Below are 16,664 nucleotides of genomic sequence, written 5' to 3' on the forward strand. Positions count from 1 at the left end.
GAGTGCATGTGTGAGTGAAATGTGAGGGAATGTGTGCATGTGAGTGAGTATGTGTGAGTGTGCGCATGTGAGTGAGCAAATGTAAGTTTGAGTGAGTGTGTGTGTCTCTTCATTCAGGATATCATCGATACAGCCAATTAGTGCACAGAAAGTTTTCACAAACAGTAAATTCTCATAAACAGCACTGAGATAATAACCAAACAATCTGTTTTCAGTGATGTTGGTTGAGGAATCTTTTCATGTCTCCGCCTAACATCACCTCAGACAGTGCTGCACGCCCTCAGTATGGCCCTGCAGGGTCAGTCTAGATTATGTCCTCCAGTTTCTGGAGTGGACACATGGCCTCTTGAGTCAGAAATGAAAGTTATCCCAATTTAGTGAACAGCTCAAGATCCGGCATGGACATCACTTGGATTTCATTACAATCAAATAAATCGGTTAATTGAAGAGGCTCTTTTATGGGCCTGTGTGATCCACCCCTCCTGATGTTTTTCTCTCTCTGTTCCACTCGTATGATACACCAAACCCATGTCCAACAGGTTGAATTGCATCTGCAGCATTCAGTTTGATGCACTTGCCTTTTGAGAAAAGCAGGATAAAGAGTCAGAGAATCGTATGGATTGAACTGAAATGGGACAGCTGGTCCCTGACTCAGAAAAATGTTTAATTGTCATCCGAACCAGGCTGGATACACAGCCGGTGCTCAGATCATGGCTCTCAGTCTGTGCAGCAGGAGCTGTATAATTACATGGATATGATAACATAGTCGTTATGTTACTGAACTAATCATCCTCGGGCCTGGTCTAATGATCCAGAAACATGAGTCCAAATCTCTTCATTGCAGCTGGGGAATTTAAATTCAGTTCGTTGAATACATGTGAAATAAAAAGCTCGTCTCAGTAATGGACAGAATTTCACGCATGGTGTGCGCGTTTGGTGAGTGAAATCAGAAGCGGCCGTGATTCCTGGTCCCGCTCGAGAACAGTTCAGAATTGCAATATTACGGGCGGCACGGTGGTGCAATGGTTAGCACAGCTGCCTCACAGTGCTGAGGACCCGGGTTCTAACCCGGCCATGCGTCACGGTCCATATGGAGTTTGCACTGGGGTTGTTTAGCACACTGGGCTAAATCGCTGCCTTTGAAAGCAGACCAAGGCAGGCCAGCAGCACGGTTCGATTCCCGCAACAGCCTCCCCGAACAGGTGCCGGAATGTGGCGACTAGGGGCTTTTCACAGTACCTTCATTGAAGCCTACTCGTGACAATAAGCGATTTTCATTTCATTTCACATTCCCCCTGTATCTGCGTGGGTCTCACCACCACAACCCAAGGATGTGCAGGGTAGATGGATTGGCCACACTAAATTGCCCCTTAATTGAAAAGAAAAATTCAAGTTAATTTAAAAAGAAGAATTGCAATATTATGCTGGCCACTCTGGCCACATTGGGCCAGCAGGGTTGGCGAGGCCGTGTGAGCGGTGGGTGCCCTGTCCAGTGGCAGCCCGCCGCGGCATGTAGAGGCCGCTGAATGACCAGCACTGTGAGACACAACAGGTGGAAGGGGGTTCCCAGTGGTCAGCAGGAGGACAGCATTGTTTCTGAGAGCTCCACACTGCGCTGAGCCTGACACAAAAAACACTCTCTCAAAAACCCCAAAACACCACCTGAACTTACTCCCTGAAACTTCCAGCTCCTCATCCAGCATTTGCTCGATTCCCCTTCTATCCTGCCCTTGAATCCAAAAAGTAAAAAAAAATGATTGGTCCACCTGCCCGCGTTTCCTGTGTGCTGAGCTTGAAGTCACACGGGACACGTAGAGATTAAAACCTCTCAGCAAGCAACGTAATTGCGGGCGGAAACGCTGCCAATCCGTGCCTACGTCTGCCACCCAAAATATCACGTGACCGCACAATGATGTTGGGATACGCGGCCAATGTCACCACGTGCTATTTTATGCGCTCTTGGGTCGGGCAAGAGTTCATCCAGCAGGCATAAATTCTCCCCCTGAGAAACTACCAGATTGTTGTAAAACCCCAGCTGGTTCACCCCTATCCTTGAGGAAAGGATATCTCTTATCCAACCCAGTCTGGCTTACATGTAATTCCAGGCCCAGCAATTTGATTGACGAAGAACTGTCCATTGAAATTAACCATTGAGTTGGATGAGGAATGTCAATCAATGCCAACGAGGACAATATCACAATAAAAATAAAATTTGCCTCACTCTCCCTGAAAGAGAAAGAAAATCAGCTGAAGCTCCCACTTTTGCAATGCTTCTGTAAATTAGACAGTTAGTGTGAGGCACCAATGTGAGTCAGTGGGGCGATTCTCTGGCCGTGTTGCACCTGCCGCAAATCCAGCAATATCGGGAGAATTTCGAAGTGGCCCGCTACGGGATTTGCGCCGGGCAGCAAACAGTCTCCAGTGCTCCAGGTCCACTCCAGCTGATGTGATTAGCATATTTAAATCATTATTTAAATTTGCAGGATCTGCTTCGAGTCAAATTTTCCAGGCTCCTGCAATTCTCGCACCCGCCGGTGCAACGTGAAGCCGACAGCAATCACTGGTCTCGACAGAGACCGAACGTGTTAACTATGCGGGGGTGTTTGGAGGCCATTATAGCCCTTGGGTGGGCTGCCACCCTGCCAGAGCAAACATGGGACCCTGTCAATGCCAAACAGTTTGACGCTGTCAGATTGGCACTGTCAAGTTGGCATAGCCAAGGTGCCAGTTTGGCAATGCAAAGGTGTCAAGTTGGCACTGCCGAGGGGTCGGGCCTGAAGGGGGTGGGGTCTGAAAGGGTGCGGCCTGAAAGGGGAGGGCCTGAATGGGGGGGGGCATGAAGGGGACATTTGGCAGCCTCATAGCGGGATGTCGCTCACCTGGGGAGGGGGTGGTCGCTGGTACCAGTGACTTGGGGTGGTGCCAAATGCTGGCGAGAAGTGCGATGTAGAGGTCTTTGCCAGTGAGAGGGGGGAGGAGCCCAGAGTGATAGTCTGAGATCTGTTTGAGCAATCGGCACCTCCAGGTCCCATGCACCTCATTTACGCTGCAGTTCACCACAGCTTCCAAAAAAATTTCCAAGTGTGGTGGATTGCAATCTGGATTGTGCCAAACCACCCAGTGGGAACTGCACCTCATTTTCCGCCAGAGATCACTTTTAGAATTTTCTTGGGAGAATTGCGGCCAGCAGGATTTTACTTTTCCTGAAGTTGATCTCCACAGATCGCTGAAGGCTCACGGTGAGGGCTCCAGCCTCACTCACCTTGGCTGCTGCCCTCTCAGTACTGCTCTCCCACAGCACCTTGTTGCTGCTACTCCCGGCTCCATCTCCCACCACCCAACTCCAACCCTTTGATCCCTGTTCTTCAGTCTCCCTCCCTCTCCACCCTCCCTCATTCTTTCTCCTCCCACCGGATCGCCATTCCCAACTTTCCTTGTTCTCCCTGTTCCCTAATACTAATTCCCCAGTTTCCCCCTCTCCCCTGCCTTGAACTTTCAACCTTGTGAGCAATCTGTAAGGATTGTCAATCTCAGACTGGCAGGCATGATCTGACCTGCTAGTGTCATGAGAATGTCGCTTTAAGAAATGGTTAGCTGCTCATGTTACTGCAGTGATGTCAGAGTGTGGGTGGAGCTGAGCTCTGGTTCTGCTTTTTAGTTTCACTTTGAGAAAAAGCTTGGGAGTGTCTGGGTTTTCCAGTGAGCTGCAGCTAAAGTAAACGAAGAGCTGTCCTGTTGATTTCTGCCATCCAAAGACTATCTCTGGATCATTTGGTGAATTCAGAATTATAAATGTTCTCAATAGTGAATGTGAACCTAATGTGCTCCTGTTTAAAGGTTTGTTATGTCTTTTGGATGTTAAAAGGACAGCTTAAAGGATTACTTAGTGTTGTCTTCTTTGGGGGTTATCTTTGAATTAATGGTTGCTAAGATATTCACTGTTTGTTTTAAAAAAGTTAACTTGAGTTCGTAGAATAAACATTGTTTTATTTTAAAAAAAATACTGGTCCAATTCTCTGTACCATACCACAAGGGAGCCGTGTGCTCCCCATGCCACAATCTATTAAAAGTTGTGGGTCAGGTGAACTCCATGATACACTTTGGGATTCTCTAAACCCTGACCTATAACACTAGCCTGGTGTATCTTAGCCCATTCACTACCACATATAAAAAGGTCGGCTCTCGCTCATTACCAATTCCCCAGTCCTCTCCTAAAGAATGGATTAATGGAGACGCCTGTACTTCATGCATGAGATTGGGAAGGGGCATTTATTAGTTTTGTGTGTATTCAATACCAGCAGAAGTCAAGGCAGTGAGTGGGTAAGGTGTGGATGTCAAGTTCCAATGTTAAAGCAGTGCAATTTACCTGATAATTTATCTGCATAGGGTTACCCCAGTCACCCACCAGAAATCAGTCTCCTTCGTCATTCAGTGAGATAGATCATGGCTGACTTCGACCTCAGCCCCATTTGTCCAACTTTGTTCCATGTTGCTCGGCACCGGAACCCAACCCTAACTCTTACCAATCGCAGAAAGCTCAAATTCTCCCACCATTCACATTTTTGGGGGAAGAGTGTTCAGATTTCCGTCACCTGTTATGGAAAGAATGCTACTCTAATTCGCTCCTGAAAAGTCCAGCTCTAATTTTAAGAATATATCCCCTTGTCCGAGACTCCCTCATGACAGAAAATTATTTCACTGTATTCAACCATTTTAATATATCAGGGCACCAAGCAATCTTCTATACGGACATACAAGCCAAGTTAATACCATCTGTCCTTATAATTTAACCTCTTGACCTGATACAACACTGGTGAATCTGTGCAGCACACCCTCCGACACTAATATAATCCTTCCTGATGTATGGTGCCCAAAAGTCTCAATCCAGCATTTGAGTACCACCCAAGGTGACACCCGGGGACTGGTCAGCCAGCCATCTTTGAGATGGCACCAGTCACTGCTTCTCTGCTCCCCTCACATCTTGATCAGGCTCCAATTGGGAGAGAGACATTAATCTTATTATGTCTGACAGAAAATGCCAGAAAAATAATTTCATTTAGGTCTGGCATTCATTTCAGTGAACATTTAAGAAGCATTGTATAATACTGGGGCTGAACCAATTCAATCACGAGATTACTACTGGAAGCATGTGGTAGCTTTTTCTCCTTGAATCCTAATGCTGATGTCATTAGCAAGGTGTAGTGCTCAGCAAATACACTCCTTCAGCGCAATCAAATTCCAGTGCAATCAAATTCCAAGGAACTCGTAAAGGACAGCAGATTGGATTGCGATGAAAGATTAAACTCTTCATCCAAAAGCAGCACCTTTCCAATCTTAAGGAGCATGGCCTGTTTGTCTAATACAACCTGCGGAGTCCAGTTTACCACCACCGGGGTTGGATACAAAGTAAAGCTCCTTTGAAACTGTTCCCAGTTTCCACACAGTCCTCCACACTGTCTCATCAAACACTCCCAGTACAGGTACAGCACGAGGTTAGAAACAGAGTAAAACTCCCTCGACACTGTCCCTTCAAACACTCCCAGTACAGGTACAGCACGAGGTTAGAAACAGAGTAAAGCTCCCTCGACACTGCTCCCATCAAACTCTCCTAAACAGATACAGAGTAAAACTCCCTCAAATAAGCATTGGTTGAGCAGGAGAAAGATAAAATACATGACAGTAACATAGCGGATTATAGTTAATCATAGACTCATCGAGTTCCTACAGTGCAGAAGGAAGCCATTTAGACCATAATTTCTACACGGACACTCTGAAGGAGCATCCTACTGAGGCTCACTCCCCCGTACTAACTCTGTAACCCCATGTAACCTGCACTTCTTTAGACTGTGGGAGGAAAGTGAAGCACCCAGAGGAAATCTACAAAGACATGGCGAAAAAGTGCAAACTTTACACAGCCAGTCATCCAAGGCCAGAACTGGACATGGGTCTCTCGCACTGTGAGGCAGCAGTGAAGCATCAGTAATAAATCTATTTCTGGTGTTGGAATTGATTTACCATAAATCAGTTGACCTGACTGTGGTAAACACCACGAGTGATATGTTGTATATTAAGGCACTGCCCGTATATTACAGATACAATGGTAAATCCCTGCCTGTTGGCTCCATCCAGCAGGCAGGGATTTACTGTTGTACCTGTAATATATGGGCAGTGCCTTAATACATACAATATATCACTAGTGGTGTTTACCACAGTCAGGTCAACTGTGTAAAAAAGGCATATTAAAGTGTATGCTCTCATGCGCTGCTTCCATTCTGGTTCCAACTGCAGGAGGCACAACATCTTGTGCAATAAAACCTCGATTGTTTCACCATTCTCGTCTCGTGGTAATTGACGGTACATCAATCACGTATAAGATGATATCATGTTTACAGCTTTAAAAATAACAGGCCGGATTTTCCTTGCAACCCACCATGTGTTTCGCAATGACGGAGGTGGTACGTCATTCACTGGCAGTGGGATCTGGGCTTTCCCATTGAATGCTCTCCTCGTCACCGGGAAATCCGCAGCGAATGGTGTGCCATCCACGGCCAGAAAGTTGCGGCCCATGTCAAGGGCGGCACATTAGCACAGTGGTTAGTATTGTTGCTTCACAGTGCCAGGGTCCTAGGTTCAATTCCCGGTTTGGGTCACTGTAGTGTGTAGTCTGCACATTCTCCCCGTGTCTGTGTGGGTTTCCTCCGGGTGCTCTGATTTCCTCCCACAAGTCCCGAAAGACGTGCTGTTAGGTGAATTGGACATTCTGAATTTTCCCTCAGTGTGCCCAAACAGGCGCCGAAGTGTGGCAACTAAGGGCTTTTCACAGTAACTTCATTGCAGTGTTAATGTTCGGCTACTTGTGACAATAATAAAGATTATTATTGCGTGGCGTTAAGTGAGTGCTGTTTTCAATGGCCAGTGCAGACTCAATGGACCGAATGGCCTCCTTCTGCACTGTAAATTCTATGATTCTATGGTATTGAGCTCATTGGTCGACCACCACCTCACCTCCCCCTCCTCTTTTGCAGTCATGACATTCTGCACTCACGTTATCTATTAGTTTTCACTCCACAAATGGGTGTTTAACGTAACGGTAGCTTATAACTTGCACAAGGGGTCCAGGCAATACAGGCTGCGTTGAAGATGCCTGAGGGTTTATAACACATCCCGGGCTGGATTCTCCGTCCCGCCGCGCCAGACTTCTGGTTCGTTTCTGTTTCTGCTCCGTTTCGCCGTCTGGTCAATGGGTCTTCCCATTGTGGGGCACATTGATTCCTGGTTCACCAGAAATCCCAGGCTGCTGGCAAGACGCAGCATCCTGACGGCGGAGAATCCAGCCCCCACTCTTTGCATCAGATGCTGATGGCATTTCAAAATGGCCAACACCCAAACGTGCGCCTGCTGTTCACTTTTACACTCAGCGTATAGGTTTTTGGAGGGATTTACCAAGGTTTCTGTGGTTGACATACTCCTATATTTACAGAGAACTATATAGAATTTTATTGCATTGAAACAGGTTAATCAGTCTGGTCTATACTAGTTTCACATGAGCTTCCTTTACCGTTGCCTCGTCTGATCGACATATCCTTCTATTCCTTTCAGTCTCATCAACTCGTAAGTAGTTTAACTGAATATCACAGGGAGAAAGTATTTCTTTAAACTTGGCGCTCTGACGAGCAAGCGTTGAATCATTTCAATGTATCATGAGTTGTGTCTGAATCAAGCACAGTGGGAGAGGATTTCCTGATGTGCAGTGAACAGTGATATTGGATTCCTATTCCTGGAAGGAATCTTGATTGCAACAGAATGGTTCAGAGTGACAATCTGCTGATTCCCCGTGCGTAACCCAAGCATTTTGCTGCTGGGAGAGATTCGAAGTCAGCATGAGAAAACATTGGTTAAGAACGTGTGCCCCCTGTTTTTCAGATACACAATGTATGCAAGGAGCAGTTGGACAGAAAGTGCCCACTGGGACCGTGCAAGCTGTCTGTCATTCCTCCGACTGCCCTGAACAGCATTGACTCAGATGGTGAGTAAGTCAGAGTGCAGCATTCCCGCGGTGCCTCAGTACTGTCAGCTCACCCTGTGGGAAAACAAAACTTGGTTCAGGGCCAGAAGTGGAACCTTGTGTAGAATACAGTCAGACACAGACACACACAAAGACATACAGGCAGCCAGAAACACAAACACAGAAACACAGATACGCAAACACACACACACAAAACACAAACATACAGACACAAGCATACTGACACACACAAATATGTAGACTTGCATACAGACACAGATTAAGAAGGGGAAAGTACAGTACGAAAGGAAGCTTGCAGGGAACATAGAGACTGGCACTAAGGGTTTCTACAGATATGTGAAGAGAAAGAGATTGGTAAAGAGAAATGTAAGCCCACTGCAGACAGAAATAGGGGAATGTATATTAAGGCACAAAGAAATAGCTGAGCAACTAAATACATACTTTAGTTCTGTCATCACAAATGAGGACACAAATCAGATCCCAGAAATGTTGGAGAATGAAAGGTTTAGTGAGAGGGAAGAACTGATGGAGATCAGCATTAGTAGAGAAATGGTGCTGGAAAAACTGATGGAATTGAAGGTGGATAAATCCCCAGGGCCTGAAAATCTGCATCCCAGAGTGCTTAAGGAGGTGGCTCTGGAAATAGTGGATGCATTGGTGATACCTTCCGGGACTCTATAGACTCTGGAACTGTCCCTGCAGATTGGAGGGTAGCTCACGTCACTCCAATATTCAAAAAGAGAGGTAGAGAGAAAGCAGGGAATTAGAGACCAGTAAGCCTAACATCGGTAGTGGGGAAAATGCTTGAAACCATTATCAAGGACTTTATAGCGGAACATTTAGTGTTCAGGAACAGTGGCAGGATCAGTCAGTGTCAGCATGGATTTTTTTTTTTAATTTAGAGACCCAATTCATTTTTCCAATTAAGGGGCAATTTAGTACGGCCAATCTACCTTGCCTGCACATTTTTGGGTTGTGGGGGCAAAACGCACGCAAACACAGGAAGAATGTGCAAGCTCCACACGGACATTGAACCAGAGCCGGGATCGAACCTGTGACCTCAGCGCAGTGAGGCAGCAGGGCTAACCCACTGCGCCACTGTGCTGCCCTGACAGCATGGATTTATGAAGGAAAAATCATGCTTGACTAATCTGTTGGGATTCTTTGAAGAGGTAACCAGTACAGTCGACAAGGGGGAGCCAGTCGATGTGGTATATTTGGACTTTCAAAGTCCCGCATAAGAGATTATTGTGCAAAATTAAAGCGCATAGGATTGGGGGAGATGTATTGAGGTGGATAGAAAACTGGTTGGCAGAGAGGAAACAAAGAGTGGGGATTAATGGGTCCTTTACAAATTGGCAGGCAGTAACCAGTGGGGTACCACAGGGATCGGTGCTGGGACCCCAGCTATTCACAATATATATTGATGATTTGGATGAGGGAACAAAATGTAACATCTCAAAGTTTGCAGATGATACCAAGTTAGGTGGGAGGGTGAATTGGGACAAGGATGCAGGGATCCTACAGCATGATCTGGACAGGTTGGGCGAGTGGGCAAACCAATGGCAGATGCAGTATAATTTGGATAAGTGTGAGGTTATTCATTTTGGAAGCAAAAACAGGAAGGCAGATTACTACCTGAATATTTGTAAATTGTGAGAGGGGAGTGTGCAGTGGGACCTGGGTGTCCTTGTGCACCATTCGCTGAAGGTAAGCGTGCAACAGGCGGTAAAGAAGGCTAATGGTATGTTGGTCTTCATTGCGAGAGGTTTCTAGTATAGAAGCAGGAATGTGTTGCTGCAATTGTACAGTTCCTTGGTGAGGCCACACTTGGAGTATTGTGTGCAGTTTTGGTCTCCTTCTCTGAGGAAGGATGTTCTTGCTCTCGAGGGAGTGCAACGAAGGTTTATCAGACTGATTCAAGGGATGGCGGGACCGTCATATGAGGAGAGATTGACTAGGTTGGGATTGTTCTCGCTGGAGTTCAGAAGAATGGGGGGGATCTCATAGAGACTTATAAAATTCTAACAGGACTAGACAGGGTTGACATGATGGGTGTGTCCAGAACCAGGAGTCATAGTCTGAGGATTCAGGGTAAACCATTTCGGACAGAGATAAAGAGACACTTCTTCACACAAAGTGTGGTGAGCATGTGGAATTCATTACCACAGGAAGTAGTTGATGCTGGATATAGCACTTAGGGAGAATGTGATCAAAGGCTATGGACAGAAAGCAGGATTAGGCTATTGAGTTGGATGATCAGCCATGATCGTGATGAATGGCGGAGCAGGCTCGAAGGGCCAAAAGGCCTCCTCCTGCTCCTATCTTCTATGTATCTATGTATCTATGACACACATACATAAAAAAATACATACAGACACACACAAACACATACATACAAAATACACACGCGGCATACACATACAGTCACGCAGGCACGCACAAATACATATATGCAGACACACAAGCACGCATATAGATGCACACAAATACAAATAGATACACATAGACACACACACAAACATACATGCATACAGACACACACAAACACATACATACAAGCATATACAAACTATACATGCAGTTAGAAGCTTTTTCCCAGCGTGGAAGACTTAATTACTAGTGAACATAAGTTTAAGGTGCAAGGGGCAAAGTTTAGAGGGGATGTGCGAGGGAAGTCTTTTACAAAGGGGTAGTGGGTGGCTGTAACTCACTGCCTGAGGAGGTGATGGAAGCAGGTACAATAGTGACATTTAAGGACCGTTTTAACAAATACATGAATAGAATGGGAACAGAGGGATACAGACTCCGGAAGTGTAGAAGGTTTTAGGTTAGATGGAGAGCATAGTCGGTGCAGGATTGGAGGGTGGAAGGGCCTGTTCCTGTGCTGTACTTTTCTTTGTTCTTTGTTCTTATACACAAAGACATCAGTGGAGACACACAAATTCAGACACAAATATACAGACATACTTAGACAGATACAGGCACACGCAGACAAACAAACACACTGTCAGACATACACGTACACACACAGAAACACACCGACACATACAAACACATAGATGCAGACATATAGATACACATACATACAGACAGACACACAGGCACACAAATGGAGGTGTAAACGCAGATACACACACAGCCAAATACACACAAACATGGGCTTGAATCCAGACACACATGTGCACATAAACAGTCAGAATGGCACGTAGACACAAATGCAGATGCAAAACCCAAAGCACGAGGGTGACAAATGGATTTCAAATTACAGTGTTAATCCTTTCAATGGTGCAATTCTGGGCACAATTCGTCGGCCTCATTGCCCCCAACTTGGTGTCAGGACGAGGCCATTGAATCTTGCGAGAGGATTCTCCCGAGGTTCCCGACGCTTGAAACATCTCGTGAGATTCCGTTGAATCTCGCGAGGAATTGAGATCTGGATCTCACCCTCGTTGGGCGAGATCCAAGTAAATAAGGTGCCCGGGTGCCAGGTTGTCTGTGCCAGGGATCAGGACGAGGGGGCCTTGCCCATAAGGGGTGGGGTGAGGGACAGGCTTGAGGACCCTGGAAGAGGTAGGTTGGGTGAAGTGGGGGGGGTTCTGAGACCGGGGTGGGGTGCTGAGGGGGGAAGGGGTCGAAAGATCGGGGGCGCCTTTAAAAATGGCGTCCCTCCCCTGGTGAGATGAGCTCGTCAGTGCAGGAAATGACTTAAAGAGTGGCCAGAAATGGGGAGTTCCTCATCGAGACCAAAACAAAATGGCAAAGAGCCGTTAAATAGTGGGGTCTTTCTTGGCACTGCAGACGTAACATGTCATTCAGCGGATTATAACTTGAGTCTACTGAATTGCTTTGAAAGGCATTGTGATGTTGACGCTCCCTTTCTAAATAAGGCCCTGGTTAGGATTCTCTTTCTGTGACATACAATCACCCTTGTCATTATCTCTTGTACTGGGTGAGGAAGTGTCATTTTACATCATTACACTGGGACACCTCTGTTCACAAATTGCTTTTCAAACCTCCATTCCGCATTCTGGATCACTGAGAGAAGGAACTCCAGTTCTATACTGTGAATACTGCCAAACTGGTTTCCAAAAATTGCTTCTGACTCTGTCATGCTGCATCACGTCAAACGGTTGCTAGGGAAACGGTAAATGGTGTAGTGAAGATATGGTACATTGAGATGAATCCTGCCCGGAACACAGGAACATTATGAACAGGAGGGGGCCTTCTATTTTCACCTCCACCATTCAGTCAGATCACAGCTGCTCTGTGCCTAGCAGCACCATTTAATCATCTTTCTTCGAATACCTTGATATTTTATATGACAATTTTCATCAGGAAAGCCCCAATTGGTTTCTTCACATATCATTCTCATTAGGTACAGCCAACTTGGGGGGAATTCTAGATATCAGTGCTCCTGCATTGTGGAAGGGGATACATTCTGCACAGGCTAGGTGGATTGGTCATGCTTGAAATTGCCCCTTAATGTCCAATGATGTGCAGGTTTGATGGGGTTATGGGGGTGGGGCGGGGGAACGGTAGGGTGCTCTTTTAGACGGTTGGTGCAGACTTGATGGGCCGAGTGGCCTCCATCTGCACTGTAGAGATTCTGTGTATCTATGAATAGTGGATGGAGGAGAGATTTGGGTGGTGGGATTCTCCGACCCCCAGTCGGATCAGAGAATCGGCGAGGGGGCGGTGTGAATCACGGCCTGCTGCTCCGACGCCGGCTGCCGAATGCTCCGGAGCTGGTTTTGGGCAGGGGCGGGGATCACACCGTGCCGGTCAGGGGTTGTTGGCAGCGGCCCCCTGGCAATTCTCTGGACCCAGATGGGCCGAGCGATCACCTGTTTTCGGCCAGTCCCGCCGGTGTGAAATGGACATGGTACATCCTGGCGGGACCTGGCTTGGAGGGCGGCTAGCGGAGTCCTTGGGGGGGGGGGGGGCGCAGGGGGGATCTGGCCCCGGGGGGGTTCCCCACAGTGGCCTGGCCTGCGATCAGGGCCCACCAATCTGCGGGCGGGCATGTGCCATGGAGGCAATCTTTCCCTCCGCACCGGCCTCTGTAGGGCTCCAACATGGCCGACGCGGAGAAGAAACCCCCTGCGCATACGGCAAAATACGGCAGCAGTTCTGCGCATGCGCGGAACCTCAGCAGCCCTTTGCCGGCGGTTGGCACGGTACCAAACCCTCCGTCGCCAGCCTAGCCCCTGGAAGTGCGGAGGATTCCGCAACTTCTGGGCGGCCCGACGCCAGAGTGGTTCACGCCGCTCTTGCCGCCGGCGTCGGGCCGTCCCACTAATTGCGGGAGAATCCCGCCCGGGGAGTCTGCAGCTGCTGTGAAGTTGATGAATGGCTGAGGAACCCCTAATTTTATTGGCTGCTTTGGGTACATGGTTTCATTTCTGAGGAAGCGGTGAATTAACTGAATTCAGAAACTGGTGAGTTTTCAGGCAGCTTCCAAACCCACAACCATTATCAGCTGGGAGTATAAGGGTGGCGGACACATGGAGCTACCACGACCTGCAAGTTCCCCTACAAGCCACTCACTGTCCTGATTTAGAAATATACCGCTGTTCTTTCACTATCACTGCATCAAAATCCTGTGACTCCCTTCCTCACTGCATAGTGGGTGTACCTACACTTCAGGGATTGCAGTGTTTCAAGAAGGTTGTTCACCACCACCTTCTTAAGGGCAATTAGGGATTGCTGGCCTAGCCAGTGACACCCACATCCCTCGAATTAATAAAAATAAAAGTTGCGTTATTGCTCAGTTAAAAAGGCTATAGTTAGGGGTAGCACGGTGTTCAGCAATTGACCCAGGAACTTCATCAGGAATTTCGGTCAAAGCATGAATCTTACCAACAGAGCGGGCCGCAGGGTGGTGGTGTCATGGGCTTGGGATTGACGGGCCTATACATGGGCTTCGGTCTTGCAAAGCTAAAGCAGCCCAATCCAACACAGTCTGATATGACCGAACCTCAGCCATCATGCACCCTGAGAGTTGACAACTTCTTCCTTCCATAGGCTTGCGACCTGTTGCAAGGCCTCCATAGAACATCCTCTGGAGGTTGGAGCTTAGCTGCGCTGTTACAGGGAAACCCCGTAACATATTATGGTGAGGAAAATGATCTTTCCAAGAGCCCTCACAGGTCAGTCAAATTCCGGTCCTGGGGCAGGATTCTCCACCCCGCCACACCACATTTCTGCCCCCACCCGCCAGCGGGATTCTCCGTTACCCTGGCCGGTCAATGGGGAATCACGCCGGCGGAGAATCCCGCCCCTGGTTTGGCAATTCGGCTGGAATTCTGACCCCTCAATTTCTGGAAAATTCCCAATCAGTCTATCTACTTACTTGATAGTTTATCTTGTCAATAGACTTCAGTCTAAGTAATGTTGCTGAGCTGTATGTTGTGTCCTTGCCTTTGTCCAGGGTTCTGGAAGGCCACTTGCGCCTCATCCTGCACCAGTCCCCTCTTGGTCCTGGTGAACTCCAAGAGTGGTGATAACCAGGGGGTGAAGTTCCTCAGGAAGTTCAAGCAGCTCTTGAATCCAGCGCAGGTTTTTGACCTGATGATTGGAGGACCCCACCTCGGGTAGGTTCAGCTTTCATCTGCTTTTTAACTGTCGACAAAAAATATTTCCTACATTCACAAAACAATTCTCAAGAGCTTTGCAGGATAATTTAATTTGTGAAGTGCTGCCTTCTGTCAAAATGCATCAGCTATTTAACACTGGTATCTAATTGCGATACAAATGAAAAGTTAATAATTCTTTAGGGATGCTAATTAAGGGAGGAATGTTGGGACACAGGGAGAGCTCCCTGACCTTTCTTCAATGATGCCCTGGAATCTTATCATGCTCCATCAAACTCCTACAACAGGCACAGTTTAAAATTCGACAGAAAGATGATACTTCTGACAGTGTAGCACTCCCTCAGTCCTGAACCTCTGAAAAGTCAACACTTCCTCAGTACAGCCCCTCTGACAATTCAACACTCCCTCAGTCCTGCCCCTCTGACAATTCAACACTCCCTCAGTCCTTTTATTTATTTATTTTTATAAATTTAGATTAGCCAATTATTTTTTCCAATTAAGGGGCAATTTAGCGTGGCCAATCCACCTACTCTGCACATTTTTGGGTTGTGGGGGCGAAACCCACGCAGACACGGGGAGAACGTGCAAACTCCACACGGACAGTGACCCAGAGCCGGGATCGAACCTGGGACCTCAGCGCCGTGAGGCGGTTGTGCTAACCACTAGGCCACCGTGCTGCCCTCACTCCCTCAGTCCTACCCAACTGACAATTCAACATTCCCTCAGTCCTGCCCATCTGGCAATTCAAAACTCCCTCAGTCCTGCCCCTCTGACAACTCAACACTCCCTCAGAACTGGCACTCTGACAGTACGGCATCCCTCAGAACTGGCACTCTGACAATGCGGCACTCCCTCAGAACTGGCACTCTGACAGTGCGGCACTCCCTCAGTATTGACCCTCTGGCACTGCAGCACTCATTCAGTACAGACCCTAGGACAGCACAGCTCTCACTCAGTACTGACCCTTTGACAATTCAACACACCCTTAGTACTGAACTCCTGACACTACAGCACTCACTCGGTACTTTTTTTTCTTTCAAAAAGTTAGAGTACTCAATTATTTTTTTCCAATTAAGGGGCAATTTAGCATGGCCAGTCCACCTAACCTGCACATCTTTTGGTTGTCGGGTGAAGCCCACGCAGACACGAGGAGAATGTGTAAACTCCACATGGACAGTGACCCAGGGCCAGGATTCAAATCTGGGACCTCAGCGCAGTAGTCCCAGTGCTAACCACTGCGCCACCGTGGTGCCCTTGCACTCGCTCAGTACTGACCCTATAACAGTGCAGCATTCCCTAACTACTGCCGTCAATTTAACACTCCCTCAGTCCTGACTCACTGGAAGTTCAACACTCGCTCAGTACAGACCCACTGACGGTGCAGCAATGCTTCATTCCTGACCCTATGTCAGTGCAGCGCACCCTCATTAATCGCCCTCTGGGAGTACGGCACTCCCTCGGTAGTCCCCCTCTGACAGTACAGCAAACGCTCAGTACTGAACCTCTGACAATTCAACATTCCCTCAGTATTGACCCTTTGGCAATTCAACACTCCTTCAGTGCTGACTCTCTGCAAATTCAATACTCCCTCAGTACAGACCCACTGACGGTGCAGCAATGCTTCATTGCTGACCCTATGTCAGTGCAGCACACCTTCAATAATGGCCCTCTGACTGTGCGCCACTCCCTCTGTACAGCCGCTCTGACAATTCAACACTCCCTCAATGCTGGCACTCTGACAATGCAACGCTCCCTCAGTATTGACCCTCTGATATTCTAGCACTCCCTCAGTACTGACCCTTTGACAATGCAGTACTCTCCCAGTACTGAACCCCTGACAATTCAACACTCCCTCAGGTACTGACCCTTTGACAATGCAGCGCTCCCTCAGGACTGACCCTCTGACAGTGCAACACTGCCTCAGTATTGGCACTCTGACAGTGCAGCGCTCCATCAGTACTGACCCTCTGACAGTGCAACACTCTCTCAGTATTGGCACTCTGACAGTGCAGCGCTCCATCAGTACTGACCCTCTGACAGTG

General features: G+C 47.7%; 1 protein-coding gene across 3 annotated transcripts in view; it reads left to right on the forward strand.

The window, feature by feature from the left end:
- The window catches only part of si:dkey-172j4.3 (diacylglycerol kinase eta), a 266,777-nt gene that overhangs the window by 185,248 nt on the left and 64,865 nt on the right, over positions 1-16,664 (forward strand). For all 3 annotated transcript variants that reach the window (XM_038775249.1, XM_038775250.1, XM_038775252.1), the window contains exons 8-9: positions 7,924-8,026; positions 14,460-14,622. In XM_038775249.1, the coding sequence (XP_038631177.1) occupies positions 7,924-8,026; positions 14,460-14,622 (266 nt within the window). The remainder of the gene's footprint in view (positions 1-7,923; positions 8,027-14,459; positions 14,623-16,664) is intronic.

Source organism: Scyliorhinus canicula, chromosome 17 (genome assembly GCF_902713615.1).
Source record: "Scyliorhinus canicula chromosome 17, sScyCan1.1, whole genome shotgun sequence".
Classification (NCBI taxonomy): domain Eukaryota; kingdom Metazoa; phylum Chordata; class Chondrichthyes; order Carcharhiniformes; family Scyliorhinidae; genus Scyliorhinus; species Scyliorhinus canicula.